The sequence below is a fragment of the Saccoglossus kowalevskii genome, chromosome 9, assembly GCF_978046115.1.
Source record: "Saccoglossus kowalevskii chromosome 9, keSacKowa6.1, whole genome shotgun sequence".
NCBI classification, from domain to species: domain Eukaryota; kingdom Metazoa; phylum Hemichordata; class Enteropneusta; family Harrimaniidae; genus Saccoglossus; species Saccoglossus kowalevskii.
Window position 1 is genome coordinate 17,491,693 of NC_140649.1, and position 23,243 is coordinate 17,514,935.

Genomic DNA, 23,243 nt, shown 5'->3' on the forward strand with positions numbered 1-23,243 from the left:
AAGTCATGTCCGAGCATGGCGTTTACAAGTAGATAATTTCTAAATGATGCACATTTGCATCAACTATTTAGAAATGCAATGTTGCTTTACTTTGTGAACTCCTTTTTACTCATCTAGTAACTAAAAATGGTAGTTATTTCAGATTCGGGACCGTGAAAGTCGCTGTAATTGGTTTTCGTTTTTTGAAACAGTCGTAAATATAAGTAAAGCAAACTCATCAAAACTAAGACCCCCTTTCGTACAATAAAACATACAAATAATAACGTGACACAGTTGTAGTGATAGATAGCTTCTATGATTTGAACATTAAAACAATCCAAAAAGCAAAAATACGAAAGATTAGGAATAATCGACTTCGAGAACACGACATTATTTCGTATTTTAGCCACTAGGACAATAACACTTGTATTTAAGCAAGTCTAAGCGGGTCTATTACAAGTCTATAGACAATGCCTCACTTGCTCCTCATCAGGGACCCGCATTAATATGCAAGTGAACTTTGACCAGTAGTCCACGCCTGTGTCGGTTGTCAACGTTGTACTGTCGCGTAGGCACTAATCACTCACGTCCGTGCGTTAGTTTTTGGTCACTGTTACCTATCCCGGGACCGATCGAAGCCATCGGCACTCTTGTTATAAAACTTTCTACGAAACACGTGAGTATATGTATAAGTATTTTAGCGAAGTTCGTCTTTACGGCTAAACTTGCTGTCAATGTCATTAACTATGTCAGTCAACTTAGAAAGTAGGAACTCGACATGTAGCGATCGTCGATGGTCGGCTATATTCTAGCACAGTCACTCTACTAGTAGAGTGACTGTGATTCTAGGCGTATTTCTGTTGTCAACTTATTATACGAACCACTATAGTTCAAATCAAGACTTTCCACTCCTCCCTCCCCAGTGGTGAACCCTTAAAATTCCGCTCTACGTGCTGTATTGTACTCGTGTTGCAACGTGCAGGGTTGTATGTACTTGTGTTGTACAAGTGTACTTGTGGCAAACATTCCAAAGGTCAAAATGTCAACCACGAATTGAGTTCATCTGAGAAAGTTCACCTATTTGTTTGTAAAGCTTCTTCGATTTGGACTTGGTTTGTTACCCCCCCCCCCCCCGCCACTGATAATTTTTTCACTGAATGCTCAATGAAAGCAAAAAATCAACAACAAATGAACAATTAAATAATTTGCAAATGAAATATGTTTAAAAGAACTCAAGATTACTTATTTGGAACTTAAAATTCCCCTTGGGGAATTAAAATTGTTATATTGTGAAGACTTTACTGTATTTTGCACTGCTGTCAGGGCCCACCCAAAGATAGATAAAGGGCTCATGCAACGTGCCAGGGCCCATCCAAAGGTAGACAAAGGGGGCCCAATTGTAAATACGATAACATGCTTGTAAGATCTCACTGTGTGCAAGACATTAACAAATATTACAGAGTTTTGAAAACTGTGGGGTGTACTGGAGGATTTTGTGAAAAATATTGCATGAAGAAAATGTTAAATAATTGGGAAAATGTGAAGAAACAAATTTGTGATGCATGTGAATAAAATATTTGCGCCCCCCAAAATCCTCTATTCCCTTGGATTTCTAAAATGGGTAATTCCTAACAACCTATGAATGTGTGAAAGAAATGGCTTGAGTTCATAGGTTATTTTGAGTTCGTATTTCTAGTGTCTAGATCTACATCCTGTTTTTTCCATAAATGGAATCGTATGTCTCATAACCTCATTTATTTCTGCTTGTACTATCAAGTGTCAATGTTGATCTGTGCTATGGTTTCGGTTTATTTGACTGCCAGATGAAAACTGGAAATAATTTATCTGGTTTTAAATTCAAAATTTAGAATCAATTTTGGACTAGCCCATCAAATAATAATAATGTTTGAACGGGGAAACAAAATTTTCATAAACAAGTGACCATATCTAGCTTTCTGAAAATGTTTCAAATAGTATTTTGAAAAAACTTGATCATTTATTAAAAAATTTCAAACAATTGATGGTTATGCACTTTTTTTTTTTCAGGATTATTACATAGAAGATAGAAGAAATAAATAATATTTTGTTATTGGTTAAATTATTTTTTATTCAAGGTAACTACTATACTTCCTGTGTATTACTAGTATTTGTAATTAGGTGAATTCTAGTCAGTCTCTGTTAGTCTGGAACAACCATACAAATCTGATGTAGTTATTTATAGTCATGTTATCACATTAATATGCATAAACTTGATTCTAAGGAAAATTATATTAGATATGTTGACTGGGATGTTAGATGGGTGTGTCCCTAGCAACCAGAATCGTGTCCATAGCACCAATACTGAAACATAATTTTTGTATGACAGTATATGAAGCACTATGGTGTGACAGGTTAGGAAGTATGAAAGAATGCTTCTAGTACCTAGCAACCATGACCACCTGCATAGCAAACAGTTCAAACCCTGATGTTTTGTCCAATTTTGACATGTGTATCTAATAAAATACATGGTACATTGTAATTTCATCTATTTTCTTGAATACTTTCTCGTGGGTGTTTCCATGGCAACAAGAAAACAAACATCACTATCATAGAGCTTCAACTTGGTTGAAGTCAATGTTTGCATACCCACTTTCAAAACACTATTTGTTCAACCCCTTGATCAATCACTCAATAAAAAATGTTTGGAATGACGTACCAATCATTGGAGCAGTCACATGTATTTATTTTTAGCCAAAATTTAGCAGTGAGAGGGGAGAATAAATAAATGTATATCAATATTAATATTGAAATTCCCATAATTTTTTTTACAGAGCTTATCCAATCAGCATGGATGTTGGTATATCACGAATTAATGATTGGTGGAATGAAGTACTCAAAGATGCAGGTATGTCATATGTTATATCACCAATATGTCATCTATTGGTCAAAATATGTCACTAATATGTCAACTACTGGTCAAAATATGTCACTAATATGTCATCTGTTGGTCAAAATATGTCACTAATATGTCATCTGTTGGTCAAAATATGTCATTAATCTGTCATCTATTGGTCAAAATATGTCACTAATATGTCATCTATTTGTCAAAATATGTCATAATGTCATCTATTGGTCAAAATATGTCACTAATATGTCATCTATTGGTCAAAATATGTCACTAATATGTCATCTATTGGTCAAAATATGTCCCTAATATGTCATCCATTGGTCAAAATATGTCACTAATATGTCATCTATTGGTCAAAATGTCACTAATATGTCATCTATTGGTCAAAATATGTCACCAATATGTCATCTATTGGTCAAAATATGTCACTAATATGTCATCTATTGGTCAAAATATGTCACTAATATATGTCATCTGTTGGTCTAAATATATCACTAATATGTCATCTGTTGGTCAAAATATGTCACTAATATGTCATCTATTTGTCAAAATATGTCATAATATGTCATCTATTGGTCAAAACATGTCACTAATATGTCATCTATTGATCAAAATATGTCATAATATGTCATCTATTGGTCAAAATATGTCCCTAATATGTCATCCATTGGTCAAAATATGTCACTAATATGTCATCCATTGGTCAAAATATGTCACTAATATGTCATCTATTTGTCAAAATATATCACTAATATGTCATCTGTTGGTCAAAATATGTCACTAATATGTCATCTTTTTGTCAAAATATGTCATAATATGTCATCTATTGGTCAAAACATGTCACTAATATGTCATCTATTGATCAAAATATGTCATAATATGTCATCTATTGGTCAAAATATGTCTCTAATATGTCATCCATTGGTCAAAATATGTCACTAATATGTCATCCATTGGTCAAAATATGTCACTAATATGTCATCTATTGTTCAAAATATGTCACCAATATGTCATCTATTGGTCAAAATATGTCATAATATGTCATCTATTGGTCAAAATATGTCCCTAATATGTCATCTATTGGTCAAAATATGTCACCAATATGTCATCTGTTGGTCAAAATATGTCATAATATGTCATCTGTTGGTCAAAATATGTCATAATATGTCATCTATTGGTCAAAATATGTCCCTAATATGTCATCCATTGGTCAAAATATGTCACTAATATGTCATCTATTGGTCAAAATATGTCACTAATATGTCATCTATTGGTCAAATTATGTCACTAATATATCATCTATTGGTCAAAATTTGTCACTAATATGTCACCTGTTGGTCAAAATATGTCACTAATATGTCATCTGTTGGTCAAAATATGTCACTAATCTAATTCTAATATGTCATCTGTTGGTCAAAATATGTCACTAATATGTCATCTATTGGTCAAAATATGTCACTAATATGTCATCTATTGGTCAAAATATGTCACTAATATGTCATCTATTGGTCAAAATATGTCACCGTTATGTCATCTATTGGTCAAAATATGTCACTAATATGTCATCTGTTGGTCAAAATATGTCACTAATATGTCATCTATTGGTCAAAATATGTCACCAATATGTCATCTGTTGGTCAAAATATGTCACTAATATGTCATCTATTGGTCAAAATATGTCACTAATACTGTAAAAGGGTTAATTATTCACTGAGTTTTAATTTGGCTTATTTCGCTGACTGGGAAATGCGCTAAATTAAAACACAGTGAATATGTAAAATTTAGCATGGAACACATTGTCTAAATAATAAAACCGTGAATTTAAAACCCACTGAATATGTCTGAAATGGTAAATCAGTGAAATTTAAACCCAGTGAAAATTAGTCATTTTACAGTATGTCATATGTTAACCAAACTATTATTTAGTATAATTATCACTTGTTATCTGTAGTTAGCCCCCGCCGGGTCTGAGATCCGAAGGGGGGTTAAAAATTGAGTTGTGTCCGTGTGTCAGTATATGCGTTATCAGCTTTTTCTCACACATGTGTGATCCAATTCAGTTCAGAGTTGGTACATAGACAGGAATTGATGGTGTACAGGTGCACATCAAATTATAAATTTTGAATGGCTGGCGGCCATTTTTGTCTCTAAAAATCTATGAAAAAAAAGCATTTGCTAGTTATTACCAGCTTTTTCTCAGACATGTGTCATCCAATTCAGTTTAAAGTTGGTACACAGGCAAGTAATAAGGGTTTATAAGTGCACAGGCAAGTAATAAGGGTTTATAAGTGCACAGGCAAGTAATAAGGGTTTATAAGTGCACAGGCAAGTAATAAGGGTTTATAAGTGCACAGGCAAGTAATAAGGGTTTATAAGTGCACAGACAGGTAATAAGGGTTTATAAGTGCACAGGCAAGTAATAAGGGTTTATAAGTGCACAGACAGGTAATAAGGGTTTATAAGTGCACAGGCAAGTAATAAGGGTTTATAAGTGCACAGGCAAGTAATAAGGGTTTATAAGTGCACATTAAGTAATAAGGGTTTATAAGTGCACAGACAGGTAATAAGGGTTTATAAGTGCACAGGCAAGTAATAAGGGTTTATAAGTGCACAGGCAAGTAATAAGGGTTTATAAGTGCACAGGCAAGTAATAAGGGTTTATAAGTGCACAGGCAAGTAATAAGGGTTTATAAGTGCACAGGCAAGTAATAAGGGTTTATAAGTGCACAGGCAAGTAATAAGGGTTTATAAGTGCACAGGCAAGTAATAAGGGTTTATAAGTGCACAGGCAAGTAATAAGGGTTTATAAGTGCACAGACAGGTAATAAGGGTTTATAAGTGCACAGACAGGTAATAAGGATTTATAAGTGCACAGACAGGTAATAAGGGTTTATAAGTACACAGACAGGTAATAAGGGTTTATAAGTGCACAGACAGGTAATAAGGGTTTATAAGTGCACAGACAGGTAATAAGGGTTTATAAGTGCACAGACAGGTAATAAGGGTTTATAAGTGCACAGACAGGTAATAAGGGTTTATAAGTGCACAGACAGGTAATAAGGGTTTATAAGTGCACAGACAGGTAATAAGGGTTTATAAGTGCACAGACAGGTAATAAGGGTTTATAAGTGCACAGACAGGTAATAAGGGTTTATAAGTGCACAGACAGGTAATAAGGGTTTATAAGTGCACAGACAGGTAATAAGGGTTTATAAGTGCACAGACAGGTAATAAGGGTTTATAAGTGCACAGACAGGTAATAAGGGTTTATAAGTGCACAGACAGGTAACAAGGGTTTATAAGTGCACAGACAGGTAATAAGGGTTTATAAGTGCACAGACAGGTAATAAGGGTTTATAAGTGCACAGACAGGTAATAAGGGTTTATAAGTGCACAGACAGGTAATAAGGGTTTATAAGTGCACAGGCAAGTAATAAGGGTTTATAAGTGCACAGACAGGTAATAAGGGTTTATAAGTGCACAGGCAAGTAATAAGGGTTTATAAGTGCACATTAAGTAATAAGGGTTTATAAGTGCACAGACAGGTAATAAGGGTTTATAAGTGCACAGGCAAGTAATAAGGGTTTATAAGTGCACAGGCAAGTAATAAGGGTTTATAAGTGCACAGGCAAGTAATAAGGGTTTATAAGTGCACAGGCAAGTAATAAGGGTTTATAAGTGCACAGGCAAGTAATAAGGGTTTATAAGTGCACAGACAGGTAATAAGGGTTTATAAGTGCACAGGCAAGTAATAAGGGTTTATAAGTGCACAGGCAAGTAATAAGGGTTTATAAGTGCTCAGACAGGTAATAAGGGTTTATAAGTGCACAGACAGGTAATAAGGGTTTATAAGTGCACAGACAGGTAATAAGGGTTTATAAGTGCACAGACAGGTAATAAGGGTTTATAAGTGCACATTAAGTTATTTTTTGATTGAATAATTGTTACTGCTTGGCGGCCATTTTTGTCCTCAAAAATCTAAAAATAAACAAGCTTTATCTAGCCGTTACCAGCTTTTTCTCAGATATGTTATCTAGTCTTGTTCAAAGTTGGTACAGAGACAGGGTATAATTTTTAACAATTCTTATCTTATCTTATCTTATCTATCCTCCAGATGCCTAGTGGCACATAGGGCCTCCACCGAACGTCTCCATTCTGTCCTATCAGCTGCTGCAACTCTGGCTTCCGCCCAGCCTTGTTTCTTTCCTTCTCTACAGTGCGTTGCCAAGTTGTTTTGGGTCTACCCCATTTCCTTTTCCCTTCTGGTGCCCATGTCAATGCTGTGTTACAGATGCTTGTGGGTTCCTCCCTTAAGGTGTGCCCAATAAATTTCCATCTCCTCTTCATTACTGTAGTGCTCAATTTCTCCATCCCAGTCCTGGTTAGCAGTTCTTCATTCCTAACATGGTCTTGCCATTTTATCTTCATTATCCTCCTTAAACACTTTGTTTGAAAAGTATTGAGTTTTCTTTCGTTGCCTTTTGTCATCTTCCAGGTTTCAGATCCATATAACAGCACTGACAACACCAATGATTTGTACAACTTGAGTTTTGTTGCTCTCTTGATTTTGTTACTGTTCCATATTTTATTAAGCTGCCTGAATGCATTTCTCCCCCTTGAAATTTCCATGTTTTCCATGTCTCCCATTCCTCCTCCTGATTTTGTTAAGGTTGCACCCAGGTACACAAATTCGTTGACATCTTCAACAACTTCGCCATCGATGTAAATTGGGTCAACATTTCTTGCATTAATTCTCATTAATTTTGTCTTCTGGGAATTCACTTTTAGACCAACTCGTTGAGCTTCTGTAAAAAACCTGTCAGTTTTTTGTTGGATATGTTGTTTTGTGGATGCTATCAGCACCAAATCATCTGCGAAATCCAAGTCATCCAACTTTGATGTAAACTTCCATCTAATTCCTGTTTTGCCATTTTGTACAGTCCTTCTCATTATCCAATCAACCACTATAAGGAACAAAAAACCTGACATATTGCAGCCTTGTTTTACTCCTGTTTTGATGTCAAACCATTCCGATGTTTCCCCTTGATGTATCACTGCACATTTGAAGTCATCATAAAAAGCTTTCACAAGACTGGTTAACTTTTCTGGTATTCCATACATTCTCATTATTCTCCAAAGACTGTCTCGGTGCACAGAATCGAATGCTTTTTCGAAGTCAATGAAATTACCTATCGTAAGCAAAGTCCTGAGCCGAGTCATCATAGACAGAATAAAGAACAGAGTTGATAAAAGTCTCAGAAATGAGCAGGCTGGATTTCGGAAGGGAAGAGGCACAACAGAACAAATATTCTTTTTACGTAATATTATTAATACAGGTCAACGAATGGCAAGCAACACTAAATTTTAACAATTAATAACGGCATTTTAGTACAGCTCATAATGGATAAATTCACTCATTCACACAAACCCAGTTCAATATCAGTTTTAAATTATTTTCTGAGCGGGGGCTATGACATGAATGTCATATCTTGTTTACTCTCTGTTAATTATGATAAAAATACTTTTTTCTTAAGTTTTTATGTTAATATTAATAATTATAATATTATCTCTCTGATAGATCCAAGAGTTGATGATTATTTCATGATGTCAAGTGCGCTGCCAAGTTGGATAATAGTGGGTTTATATTTACTGTTTGTATGGAGAGGCCCTATATGGATGGAAAAGAGGAAACCATTTGAGATAAATAATATCCTGATTGTATTTAACTTTTTCATGATAGGCGTGTCAGGATATGTTTTCTATGAGGTGAGTTATGTCTGAATTGAGGATTGTCTGAGCTAAGTTGTTTCCTGTGACTGGCTATTGAAAGTCACAAGAAAAAGTTTGGGGTAACAAAACTGATTTTAAAATTATACAACCTGAGTTTGTATTTTAACCAATATTTAATTCCAAATTTTCACCAGAGAAATCACAAAGTCATTGTTAAATGGAACAATTTTCAGTACTCCATATATTTATTTTTTATTGTTTATTTAATGGACCATTTACTGTGAGATCCCACGTTATGTGTGAAATCAAATGTAAAAAGAGGACAAACAAAGGTCATGGTGGTGTCAAAACGTCTTGTGGGATTCAAAAAACACAAAATACACACTCAATAATTTATTGTACACATTTGTTGAGGGTCGATTTTGATGAAGTAAGGGTATCTCAATGCCATATTTAATCAGTATTTTGACAGTGAACTATAAAAGTTCAAAATCAAATCGTTTGATTTTTGTGGCAGACGTGCGACCTGCACCTTTCATGCATTATACAAGATCTCGCTGTGAATGGATAATCATCTATTGATATAACTGTACTGCTCAGCATATTACCAGTTTTTTGTGGTACTTTTTAGTGTCTTCTCCAGGATTTATCTGTGAGATACATGTTTACATTGCCTTGGAATGGAAAACGCCTGTTTGGTCAATGTTAAACAAAAAAAATATTACATGCATGTTGTTTACTGAGGGATTAGTCGGTATGGTGTACACAGTCAATTAAAGATGTAATAGACTTTTGTGGTGATTTTTTTTAGCTCCGCTGTCGACAAAGTCGACGCAGCGGAGCTGTTCATATTACTAATTCTCCGTCGTCGTCAACTTTACAATTTCAACTTCTTCTTCGAAACCGCAAGTCAGAATGTTTTCAAATTTGATATACAAGTACCTTGGATGGTTCTTTCTCAGATTTGTTCATTTCATGTCAAAGTCTCAAATTCTCTATTTGGTGACTATTTTTGTAATTTTTGGTAAAAAGTGATATTTTCAACTTCTTGTTAAAAACCGCAAGTGCAATTGCTTTGATATTACATATATAGGTACTACATGTGGACCTCTCTCAGATTTGTTCATTTTGTAATGATATCTTTAATTCTCTAATTTTGGTGAATATTTTTGTCATTTTTGGTAAAAAGTGATATTTTCGACTTCTTGTTAAAAACCGCAAGTGCAATTGCTTTGATATTACATATATAGGTACTACATGTGGACCTCTCTCAGATTTGTTCATTTTGTGATGATGTCTTCAATTCTCTAATTTTGGTGAATATTTTTTGTAATTTTTGGTAAAAAGTGATATTTTCGACTTCTTGTTAAAAACCAATAGTTCAATTGCTTTGATATTACATATATAGATACTACATGTAGACCTTTCTCAGATTTGTTCATTTTGTGATGATATCTTCAATTCTCTAATTTTGGTGAATATTTTTGTCATTTTTGGTAGAAAGTGATATTTTCGACTTCTTGTAAAAAACTGTAAGTCTGATTGCTTTGATACTATACATATTGTTCATTTTCAAATGATGTCTTCAGTTCTTTAATTGAAATGTGCATTGCTAACAGCGGAGCTATCTCAGCCGATAGGCTGCTTGTTCATTTTTTTTTCTTTTATTAAACGGTGACATATCACATTTGATATTCAAGAAAAAAACAGCTTTTTAAAAATAAAAAATAATTTACAAGCAATGTATACATGTACCGATATATCAGTATACAGACTGATCAGTTTAATAATTGCTAACTTGTTGGACCTCCAACTATTACTCGCCTGTTAACAAATATTGCTGGCGTCACCTGTTCACACAGATGAAGACGATGATGAGTGACAAGTGGTGTCTGCATGTATGATACTTTGTACTGCTTTGTTCTCATTATTACCATGGTTACATCAAAGTCCGTGCAATGTACTTTAAATTGTATCTATCACACATGTAATCTGAATACATGGTGATATGTCATGATTTTTGGTATGAATTAAATCAAATTTGCATAATAATAATTAGAATAACACATAGATACTAACATGTTTTTCTGACAATGTCAAACTTGACATTTGACCTCATGTTAATTGCATTCATGCTTGTTTTTCAAAAGATAAGTGTTCCATTCCGAACATCGCTCTGTAAACTTTACACTACACACTTTATATTGTTCAGTTAGTTATTCATTGATCCTAGTTTAGGGATGGGCATGGACACAGGTAAAACCTTGTACTGCAAATCACGGAGGAACTGTGTGCAAATATATTGACCCAGTTTCAACTGAGATGAGTTCACACCTTGCATGCAGCACACACATGTCGATTGATGGGGTAATTCACCGCCATTTTCAATGAAATCTGGCTTATACTTTTGAAGAAGAGTACAATTATATAAGTTTTGAATTGAACAAATATATTGATGTAAAGTATATGCCATCTCAATTGTCAGTAGAGAAAAACTGGTAAAACTTTTATCAAACTAAAACAATTTAACAACATATTAAAATGCTAAGCATGGGACATGAGTAATAAGCATCACCTGTCAGCCAATCTGCATGGGCCATGAATAATAAGCGGCACCTGTCAGCCAATCTGCATGGGACATGAGTAATAAGCAGCACCTGTCAGCCAATCTGCATGGACCATGAATAATAACCAGCACCTGTCAGCCAATCTGCATGGGCCATGAATAATAACCAGCACCTGTCAGCCAATCTGCATGGGCCATGAATAATAAGCGGCAACTCAGCCAATCTGCATGGGACATGAGTAATAAGCAGCACCTGTCAGCCAATCTGCATGGGCCATGAATAATAAGCAGCACCTGTCAGCCAATCTGCATGGGTCATGAATAATAAGCAGCACCTGTCAGCCAATCTGCATGGGCCATGAATAATAAGCAGCACCTGTCAGCCAATCTGCATGGGCCATGAATAATAAGCAGCACCTGTCAGCCAATCTGCATGGGCCATGAATAATAAGCAGCACCTGTCAGCCAATCTGCATGGGCCATGAATAATAAGCAGCACCTGTTAGCCAATCTGCATGGACCATGAATAATAAGCAGCACCTGTCAGTCGATCTAGCTTCAACATTTGTTACAAATACTAAAAAAATATAGATTCTTGGTTTTAAATTCAAACATGACCAAAGTAAGGCCATGTGAAAAATAAAAAAAATGTTTTGGTTCAAATTTGGCGATGAGGCAATTTTATTTTTTTGCTAAAATTTTGGCACACAAACTTTTCAGGTTCAATCAATTCATCAACATAGATAGGCATTGTGCAGTGTTGAAAAAGTAAGAAAAAAAAGGTCAGCTTGCACTTTATTTGGACTATCAAATAATTTTCGCTGAAAAGACTTTTTGGGTATTTTGTATGGAATTTATTTTCACTGATTTTTGACAAGTTTAATGTAAAATTTAGGAAAAAAATTATATTCGCTGGATTTTATTTTCACTGAATCATTCCTTCAGCGAAAATAGCGAAAATTATTTCCAAGCGAAAATAAAGTATTCTACAGTAATTATGAATGCAATCTCATGTTATTTGGTGAAAAGTCCAAAATGGAAGAGTTGGATGGATGTTTACTGACAGAGACTAGATAGACTTACTAATGGATGTATGCAACAGAAGTAGAAAGTTTATGCAAGACCAATAATAACAAAAACCTTATTTATCCCTTTTCATGCTAATTATAGACCAGATGTGGTCTAGTGAATATATAATTTTAGATCTAGTGGTCCTACTAGATATCAATGTGTAACATGTTATTTTAGCTATTTTTTTTGATTTAGCTAATGCTAAAATAAAGTATATAATTATACACCTGTCACCGTAACGCCATAAGTTACAGTGTGCCGTAATTTTGCGGTATTTTACGAGGTATTTTCATCATACCATATAAGGAAATGTGAATTCCAAATATGGAATGATTACGTGTTCTCTAATAATAAAAACAAACATGGCTGCCACCAGGGTTTGACCGGACTCCACACAAAGAAGTTCGCTAATTCTGTTCTAAACTTTGTGGATTTTGGCATTCCCATGATGTATCCTTGGAAGGAAAAGATGTATAATAATAAGGTTATTACAAGGATACCTCAAAGTATGCCCTCAGACAGTACACTGCACTGCGCATTGGTTGAATCTTTGTGCATATTTTGAGGTATCCCCGTAATAACCTCATATTCTCACAATGAAACTTTTGCCAAATTAATATGAATTGAGCCATTTTAAATTTGTGTTTTAAATAAGTGTTTTACAGTAAATGTATTGTTGTCTAGATCATTGCTACCAAAACTTGAAATACACGCAATTGCAAAACCACCTAGTTTTTCTTTACTGACCAATCACGTTTGATATTTGAAATCTGAATGTTTCATTTCAGTTCTTAGCGTCGGGATGGCTAGCAGGATACACGCTAGGATGTCAATTGGTCGACTATTCATCTAGTCCTCAAGCTCTCCGGGTAAGATATAACATGATCATTTTATTTGATCAAAATAAGTCATATTTTGAAAAGGGTGGTGGTCGTCATGCCGCGACCTATTCGGTATGGGACTCATAGCGACGTACACACATGTGTAAAATACATTGTTTGTTTTCATGAAATTCGAGCATGCGCTACGTGACAACCACTGCCCTTTAATGATCTAGTGTACAATAAATAAGTGACTTATTAGAGTACCGGTAATACTGTTCTTGATTGGTGACTTTGAATCCCAAATCGATCACATTACTCCATCTATTGACTTCTCTATCTGTGTTTTTGCATATTCATAAGATGGGAATACAATTGAATGATGTCGTCTGTATGTCTAATCTGCTGCCATTATACACTAGTTGATGGATGAGGTCAGATATAATTATTTGGAATCAACATAAAACGTTTCACTCAATTACATTACACCTTCGAGTATAAAAACTTGTGTTATCATCACAAATTTTAAACTAAAATACGTTCTCAGAATTGTTTCCAAAATGTTTTAGATGAAACAAAATTATGTCTATTTGATTCAGAATTATCAACAAAAGGATTGAAAAATACATAAAAAAGGCAGAATTTGCACCAAGTTTGTCGAGCAAAAATTATAGTGTACAAAAAGTTAAATAGTGTTGGGATACTATTACTTATTTTATTTATACTTATTTTCATTGGCATTTAGTTTCACTATTTTGGTGCTTTTAGCGATTTCACTGTGTTTTAAATTTCACAAACCTGGCAGAAAATAATCAGCTCTATTATTTGAAGTGGGAGGGTCGTCACCTGCGCACGCGCTGAAATTGAATCCCAAGCGACAATAACAACACGCGATACAAACGCAAAGACTCATGGTACTTGTTTGTAAACAATGACACACTATGGCCATCTGACGCATGTGCAATTTTGCTCCTATAAAACAGGAAAGCGGTTTATACAGTAATTCTATGGTTACCAAATTATGTAATAGGCAGCATGCTCTAATCTGTTATTCCATTCATTCATGTATTTTAATATTAAATGTATTTGTTTATTTTTTACAGATGGTTCGTGTTTGTTGGTTATTTTATTTCTCAAAGTTTTTTGAATTATTTGATACGGTGAGTCAACTAAAATTTTCAAATATTAGTTATTTTACCATACTACCAGTATATCAAAATCACTGTGAATGTACCCCAATAGTTCAAATAAAGTAAAACCTGTGTTAGTTACCACCTCTATATAAAGACCACCTGCATATAGTGACCACTTTTAGGCATAATTAATGAGCAACCTGTGTATAAGGATGTGACAACCAATGTTTTTGCAGATTTGCCTTTGTTTAGAGACCAAAGTAATCAATCAACAGTCTGTATATAAAACAATTCTTCAAGTCAAGTTTATTTGATTTTGATCAACTCAAATGTGTTTTTGTTGTAGCAGTATAACCATCCTATTATTTTCTAGACAAATATTATATCAAACGTGTGAGTTGATAATCCATAAAAAAATAACGAAACCTCTTTATGAAGACCACCTGTCTATAATGACAATTTTAATGAGGTATATTAAGTGGTTGCTATACAGTAATAACTTTACACTACTTTATTTAAATTAATACTTTGGTTTCCACTTGTCTGCCAATTAATAAACTGTGAATTAAAATTGATTTATTTTCAAATACAAACTCATTTAATAAAGTCTATAATGTTTAATAATTAATATCACAGATAGATGAAAACCACTTTATAATCGATTTCACAACTGAAAAAAAGATTCTGTGTTTTTACTAAACTGAATTGAACTGGATGATTATAATGTCTTATTTTTTTCAGATATTCTTTGTTTTGAGGAAGAAAACAAAACAGATCTCATTTCTACATGTGCTCCATCATGCTATTATGCCAGTCAGTTGGTGGTATGGTGTTAAGTTCGTTGCAGGTATGTCACTTTGGCTAACAACTATACTGTAAAATGGCTAATTTTCACTGGGTTTAAATTTCGCTGATTTACCATTTCAGGCATATTCAGAGGGTTTTAAATTCACGGTTTTATCATTTAGATAATGTGTTCTATGCTCAATTTTACATATTCACTGGGTTTTAATTTAGCGCATGTTTCAGTTGGCGAAATAAGCAAAATTAAAACCCAGTGAATAATTAACCCCTTTACAGTAGTCAGTTTTATTCTGAGAATTTGTCACATGGCAGTCGAAAAATAGTGGATTTGAATATATATCATGGATTTATAAGAGTATGCGAGTCCTGAGACTTGTAAGATGATGTGTATATACATTTCTAGAAATAATGCAAATGAGTGATTCTGTGATTCTGAAATGTTTTTTTGCTAGTGTCCTTGCTTTATTCACAAGTGTGCACTATGCGAGTTTTGCATTTTTGAATACGTTCTTAAATTCGCTCATTTTCATTTATTCAGTCAAACCTTTCCAAGTCTTCACTGTCTTTCATCCTTCATCTATGTCCACTCGTCATTTCTCGTAAATACGCCTGTACTGATTTTGTTCAAAATTGGTATAAAGACAATTAATACATAAACATTTGAATTTGTTTTTTATTTGGTTAACCTTTGATCTACTGGCGGACATTTTTTGATATGACTGTTTTTATTTATTTACAGGTGGTTTTGGTACTTTTCATTCTCTATTGAATTCGTTTATCCATTTTTGGATGTACACTTACTATGGAATGGCAGCTATGGGACCTAGCATGCAGAAATATTTGTGGTGGAAAAAATATATGACCTCTATGCAAATTGTAAGTACTGTTACCATAGCAACTCATATGGTCATACATGGTACATCTCTGTAGGCTGACTTTCAGGGATATTTGGCTGATTAGACTACACATTTTCTCATGGAAAATAACTGAGATGAAATTAAGACTTGAACTGCCTTTCTGATACTGTAAAATACTTTATTTTAGCTGGAATAAATTTTCGCTGAAAAGACGTTTTGGGTGTTTTGTATGGAATTTATTTTCACTGATTATTGATGAGTTGAATGCAAAGTGCAAGAAAAAAGGTATATTCACTGGATTTTATTTTCACTGAATCATTCATTCAGCGAAAATAGCAAAAATTAATTCGAAGCGAAAATAAAGTATTTCACAGTACCATTAAGGACTCAATGTTGTCATTTTGGGTGGAAGGGGGGGGGGCTGCTGAAGATCAATATACATGAAATCTAGCAATCTTAGGTCTATTCCAAAAAGGTCTTAGTACTAGCTGTGAATGAAGCCCTGCAGTCCATTTTTTCTATTCACTGCATGATCCTGCATTATGTGTGACATGTAAAAACCAAAGTTGGTGACAAAATGTATTTACCGTGTCTGTAATACACTGAATAACAAATCTAAAGTAAAGGTTAGTAGAACAGTGCCCTCTCTGTACAGAATTTTCAAATGAAGAAAACTGGCCTGCCAACCAATTCCAAATTAATTGCAGTGTTGCCAGCCGTTGTGATATCCCATAATATTTCTTTCTCAATTTGATTCACAGACGCAGTTCGCATTGGTAATGCTTCACACAAGTCAACTTCTTTTTACTGACTGTTCCTATCCCAAGTTTTTCGCATTCCTAATATTTTTATATGCGTTTGTTTTTATCGTAATGTTCTTCAATTTTTATCTGAAAACTTACAAGGATAGTCACAAGACAAAAACTCAAAAGTCGTCTAAGAATGGCAGTGTCACCAACGGAATCAAATCAAAGAAAGTCCGCTAAACTTTTTCTTTTTATAGATCTTTTAATAGATCTAGAACAATGTCACTAATTAGTGTACAGACAACACGACGTGATCCAGAAAACCTGTGTTTTACTTATTACTGTAAAATCTGTATTAGAAGCTGCGACTTCTATTAAAATGGTACAATGCAACAGAGGGGATGTGGCTTCTATTAGAGCATCTACACATATGAGAAATAGTAAATATTTGGTTCTCAATTATTTAAAAAGAATGGGTGTGTCTTCTATTAGGATGTGGTTTCTAATTCAGATTTTACGGTAGTAGATTTACATCTAACAATATGATAGCACTGATTGTGTGCAAAATTTGTAATGATTACTGGTAAAGATTTCCTCAAAAACCTCGTCGAATTTGTTGACAGAGAAAAAAAAAAGAACTGGATAAAGATTGTATTTTGAAAAAAAATATCCTGTCTGTTATTGTTACGTAGCTGCGGCAATAAATTAACTGCTCTGTTACGTTTATATGCAGGCTTTCTGTATACATACATATTCTTTAACATTAACTTAGTCAGTGAACTAATTTGCAACACAGTCAATGCACTAATTTGCAACATAGTCAGTGCACTAATTTGCAACACAGTCAGTGCACTAATTTGCAACATAGTCAATGAACTAATTTGCAACATAGTCAATGCACTAATTTGCAACATAGTCAGTGCACTAATTTGCAACATAGTCAGCGAACTAATTTGCAACATAGTCAGCGAACTAATTTGCAACATAGTCAGTGAACTAATTTGCAACATAGTCAGTGCACTAATTTGCAACATAGTCAGCGCACTAATTTGCAACATAGTCAGTGCACTAATTTGCAACATAGTCAGTGCACTAATTTACAACATGGTCAGTGAACTATTTTGCAACATAGTCAGTGAACTAATTTGCAACATAGTCAATGCACTAATTTGCAACATAGTCAGTGCACTAATTTGCAACATAGTCAGTGCACTAATTTACAACATAGTCAGTGCACTAATTTACAACATAGTCAGTGAACTAATTTGCAACATAGTCAGTGAACTAATTTGCAACATAGTCAATGCACTAATTTGCAACATAGTCAGTTCACTAATTTGCAACATAGTCAGTGCACTAATTTGCAACATAGTCAGTGCACTGATTTGCAACATAGTCAGTGCACTGATTTGCAACATAGTCAATGCACTAATTTGCAACATAATCAATGCACTAATTTGCAATTTCTAACATGGCTATGCGCCCTCCACCAATCAGATCACCGGATTCACAATTTATATTCTCTGCATAAATTGAGAGAAGTTAGTTAGAACATGGCTTTGTCAACTGATCTTGATTAACAGGAGATTGTCAAAAGAACACACATGATTGGTTAATCTAATGCAGCATTTTATTATCCTGAACTGTACCGCGATGTTAATGTACTTCAACAACTGTACCGCACAAAACAAAAATAAAATTGAATAAATTGTTGCAAATTGTTGCCATGTTAGAAACTGGTTATAAAATGACACGCCCTTCATACATGGTTTTGAAATCACTGTATAAAGGGCGTGTCATTTTATAACCTAAACATAGTCAGTGCACTAATTTGCAACATAGTCAATGCACTATCTTTCACTATTTTTTTGTTAAACCAAACCAAAATGATTACATGTAGTTATTAAAATTTATTCCAAGTGGATGGAAAATACTGCTTGATTAGATTGCAGCTGATTTTTTTTAAAAATAGAATTCTTTTACTGATGATTACATTCAAAAATATTTTTTTATTTTAATTTTTTAAAAATTGTTCACAAGTGGAGCAAGTTGACTTTTAAATCTGTTGAAATCTTGTAGACATGTTGATACATTTAATGTAGGAAATATCAATAAAAACATTTTTTATTATTAATTACAAGATGGTTTCCCCTAGTAAAATTGCATCCATTCTAAGGCCACAAAGTAACTGTGGAAGAAGAAAAACAATAGGGTTCAAATGGACTTGGACACTACCTTAAATATGGAGAGATAATAAGTATTTTTCTTTTCACCTTGCTCATGTCATGTCATGGATGACGGAAAGATACGATCATCTATGGCAATCCCTATGTGAGTGATCGTGTTTAGGGAAAGCTGCATTTGATCTGTTAAATAGAATTGGCACGCAATGAAGCTGGATCCATCAATCAACATTCCTGTAACAACTTGCACCAATTTCAACCAACAGACTTTGCTGCCTTCTGTCATAACCCGACTTCATGGAAACTCGTCACAAGACGTCCATTTACCATTGAAACACTCCAGAGCACATACTGTCATTTTTTATTTTGTTGACAGTGAATACAGGATTGTAGTGCGAATTCATATTGTCGAATAAATGAACCTTGGCTGGCTTGTGTCTCTTTTTTTTCTCTCTCACAAACAAGATTATTTTGCTTCAGCACCATCAAGGAACAAGAATTCGAGTAATCATGTGAAACAATTCCCAGTTAATTAGTGAACAAAACTGAAATGAGTCGATGCATGTCATGGCTCCGACATAATTTTGCAGGTTCATTTTGAACCTGATCTGAAAAAACAGGATTCTGTTATATACCGGGTACATGTTCATTGTGTGTACCAAAATGGTCAATAACTGTGCATGTATAATCAAGATCTGGGTTTGAGATAACAGAATTTGATGAATTTTAACATCCGGCCATCTTGAATCAGATCGTGAAAATGAACAGACGTGCATACGTACCCCAAGATGCATGATGTACGTGTGAAGTTTCATTGTAACAGGTGTTTACAAAACATGTCTAAGATAAAGGTGGGCACGGATGGAGGTCAATCTGTGTCTGAACGGGAACTAAACTCGGGGATTTTCACTTGAATGCTAATCAACAAGCACCTGAGAGAATTACCTAAAATGCTCATTTGGCTGAGAAAAAAAATATCTCTTTCTAGTTTCCACGCGCATCATTTAGAACTATGCGCCTCAAAGTTTTTTCCCTTCTAAAGCATTCCAAAATGCGCTTGTACTCGCACTTGTCTCAAATTTCCTCCATTTTAGCTTGGTTTAAAAAAAAAAAAAATCGCCTCATTTTAAAATTTTCCTGGCCTTAAATAAAGAAGTTGTATGTTTAAAAGACATCACACGCTTTAAGACAAAAATTCCAACATGGTTTATTAATCATGCAATGAAAATATTACAGCTATTTAGTCCAGCATAGGAGAGCAGCATTACAACTAACATTACCCATAGTGTACAAACCAGTCACGATACCACAACAGAACATCTAACAAAGGAAGCTGTATTTACATCTACACTGCTGTAAAAATATGACTTGAAACTTAATTACTGAATAATAATATTTCAAAATATTACTACACATATCAGTGCCTTGTCTATGTTACTAACAGTAATAGATGTAACCATATGGTAGCAGTAAGATAATTTCAGCTCAGGTGCATTATTTCAGTTGGTTATAAAATCACTCACTATCCATATTCAATTCTATAGTTCACTATATGATGTTTTTCTTTAGCTTTTTATTCTGCAAGAGTTTCTTGCTGTTCTTTTATTTTCTTGCGGTGTGCCCTTTGTAACAACCTTCTTTCTCTTTCATATTCTTTCATCCTTATAACATAGCTGAAAGACAAAAAATAATGATTGCATTACAAATGTAGTGTAATAGCATGTATCTATGAACCTCACTTTTCCATAATCAAATACTGTGGAATACTTCATTTTCGCTGGAATTAATTTTCGCTGAAAAGGCTTTTTGGGCGTTTCGCTTTGAATTTATTTTCACTGATTTTTTATGAGATTAATGTGTAATATAGGAAAAAAAGTATATTCGCTGGATTTTATTTTCACGGAATCATCCCTTCAGCGAAAATACTGTAGAATACTTTATTTTCGCTTGGAATTTATTTTCGCTATTTTCACTGAAGGGATGATTCCGTGAAAATAAAATCCAGCGAATATACTTTTTTTTCCTATATTTCACATTAAACTCATCAAAAATCAGTGAAAATAAATTCCAAGCGAAAATAAAGTATTCCACAGTAGTGAAAATAAATTCCAAGCGAAAATTCTACAGTATTTTAAAATACCATTACTAGTATGACAATGTGTGCTGGTCTACACACTGCTGTTATAATATATGTTTTGCAAAACATTTTTTTGATTTGTCAAATGATGAAATACTACTACAGTCTTTTTCTGCACTGTTTCACCTAAAGTGCACATATTAAAATATGGAACGCATGTTTTCTGTCTAAATGTGGCCAGCAGCAAAATGTAACTACCCCGGTACTCAGAATTTCAACACAAGTTGCTGTCGTGTTATTGGTCAGAATGCTGTTTGGATGATACAAGTGAACCTCTATATTTTCATTTTAGTGAGCACACACCTTTAGCAGACACTGAATTTATAACAAAAGAGGCATATTTTTATGAAATTTCTCAACAACTATTTTAATTCTCAATTAAAGTTGATGGGTAATTCCACAGCAGGAGAGACATAAGTGAAAAATTAGAAATCACTATTTTATTCTATATGTGGTAGGAATCTATTCACAAGAACACCAGCCTCCCAGAAAGAAATTGTTCTGAATTGAACCCATATTTGTCTTCATGAATGTGTCGCCAAATATATGTTACATGTTTTCAAGCCTTTAGACCCCTAAGATGTGTAATTTTAGTCTTGAAATACTTCTTAATTTAAGTTGTATTATGATTCATTTTCACCTCATTTAATATGCTAATACCATCAATTTGAAAAGTATAGAAGTTAAAGCGAGTTAATGGGAATTTGTTGCCAAGTATTGGACAATACACCTCACCATATGCAAGAAAAGAATATGTCAAGCTAAGAATATATTCTTTTGGCATGAGAATGCCTGTAGCATAAGCATACTTTCACATAGTTTTAGGTCAGATTTTGTTTACTCAGGATGTTATTCTCAATTTTTTTTTTGTAAAAATATTTTTCCTTGTCAGGACCCTGTAGAATTTGCTTTCTACCCCCCCCAAATTCTAATGGGCAACTCCTTAGTATCAGAAACTTACTCTTCATATTCACAATGTTCATATTCATGTCGTTGATGTTTACATTCATTACGCCATGGAAAGTTGTCTCTGTCACATTTCATCAAATCCATTAACAGATGAGCACAGTAATCACGTTGATGGAGTGATAACTTGGCTTTATCCATCTCTTCCTGCGTGGCAACCATTACTGTGAATAAAACAAAACAAACAATATTGGAACCCCACAGAGATAACTCAGGTAAATAGACTAACTGGAAGGTGCTGCATTTATCAAGTTATTTTTTATGACCATAGATGGGTAGACTAGTACTCTAGTTTAAGGTCTCCAGGTAATACAGTGAATGGCATAAAAGTGGGGGATGTTATAAACGTTTTAATTAATATGAATAAGTTGATTCCACATCAACCAATCAGCAAGCCCTTCATTTTGAATGAGAGGGTGGTTGCAGTTGCTATGTCACTTGAAGGCTTGTGTGAGCATTATGGGTAGACAAGGAACAGCTTTCTGCCTTTCACTGTAGAACAATTTCAATTTTGAATGTAAATGGTAGCAAGATGACCCATATTGTATCTTGCTTGACACACAATTCTTTATTTTTTAACTTGAAATTGCCAGAGTGGAGCAAAATAGCCACTCAAACCCATAGAACCATTTTGGATTAAAAGGTCATTTGGCTGTGAAAATATGTTATTTCTTTCCTGATTTGTAGGAATCTTGAAAAACATGTTTCTCAACTTTCTCTTTATTTAGTTTCATGTCGTATTCAAGATGGCTGCCCCCATATAGTAAATATTGGGAAATTAATTGCATTTATTTTATTATCACTTGGACGCCAACTGACTCAAGTTTTAGTGCAAAAGTGGTAGAGACTTCGTGTTTCGAAGATGTATGCACCACCCCATCCCCGCCCCATTGTACAACTACAAGTCAGTTACCTAGTCTATTGCAGGTCAATAGAGGTCATGTCTATAAGAGGGTTAGGGATTTACAACAACAGTTCAGTCTCGTTCGTATCATCATTTGAAGCAAAACTGCCCAATACCAAATTGTGCACTTTATTGTGTTTGTATTTATGACATTGCTACTTAATTAGCGTGATTGCAATATCTAATGGACGCAAAACAAAAACTTCACTCGAAAACTTGCACAGAGGTTCCAAAAACGCACACATTTCCTACATTTTGTGGCTGTAAAATAATGATTCGAATTGCAATTCTTCCTTTACTCACCTCTCTCTTTTCTACCATTAGGGAAACCATACATGGGATCAAATGTTGGTATGTTGTTTAAATCTGGACTTATGCTTGGTTGTGTCACGTACGCCGACCACATATGCCCCATTTTGCTGTTGATAATACCGGCTCCTCGGAAACGCCGATATTTGT

General features: G+C 34.2%; 2 protein-coding genes across 2 annotated transcripts; one reads left to right on the forward strand and one right to left on the reverse strand.

Annotated features, from left to right (window-relative positions):
- Positions 1-515: 515 nt before the first annotated feature.
- Positions 516-19,208, forward strand: LOC100372590 (very long chain fatty acid elongase 7-like). Its single transcript, XM_006823323.3, has 9 exons — positions 516-655; positions 2,026-2,093; positions 2,790-2,863; positions 8,445-8,632; positions 13,022-13,102; positions 14,158-14,214; positions 14,929-15,034; positions 15,731-15,867; positions 16,610-19,208. Exons 3-9 carry the CDS (start codon positions 2,806-2,808, stop codon positions 16,832-16,834), a joined length of 852 nt encoding a protein of 283 aa, XP_006823386.1. The 5' UTR covers positions 516-655; positions 2,026-2,093; positions 2,790-2,805; the 3' UTR covers positions 16,835-19,208.
- Positions 19,209-19,959: 751 nt separating this feature from the next.
- Positions 19,960-23,243, reverse strand: LOC100370776 (NADH dehydrogenase [ubiquinone] 1 beta subcomplex subunit 7-like). Its single transcript, XM_085503234.1, has 3 exons — positions 23,088-23,243; positions 21,876-22,044; positions 19,960-20,450 (listed from the first exon to the last, which is right to left on the reverse strand). The coding sequence occupies exons 1-3, from the start codon at positions 23,197-23,199 to the stop codon at positions 20,351-20,353; spliced, it is 381 nt and encodes a 126-aa protein (XP_085359360.1). The 5' UTR covers positions 23,200-23,243; the 3' UTR covers positions 19,960-20,350.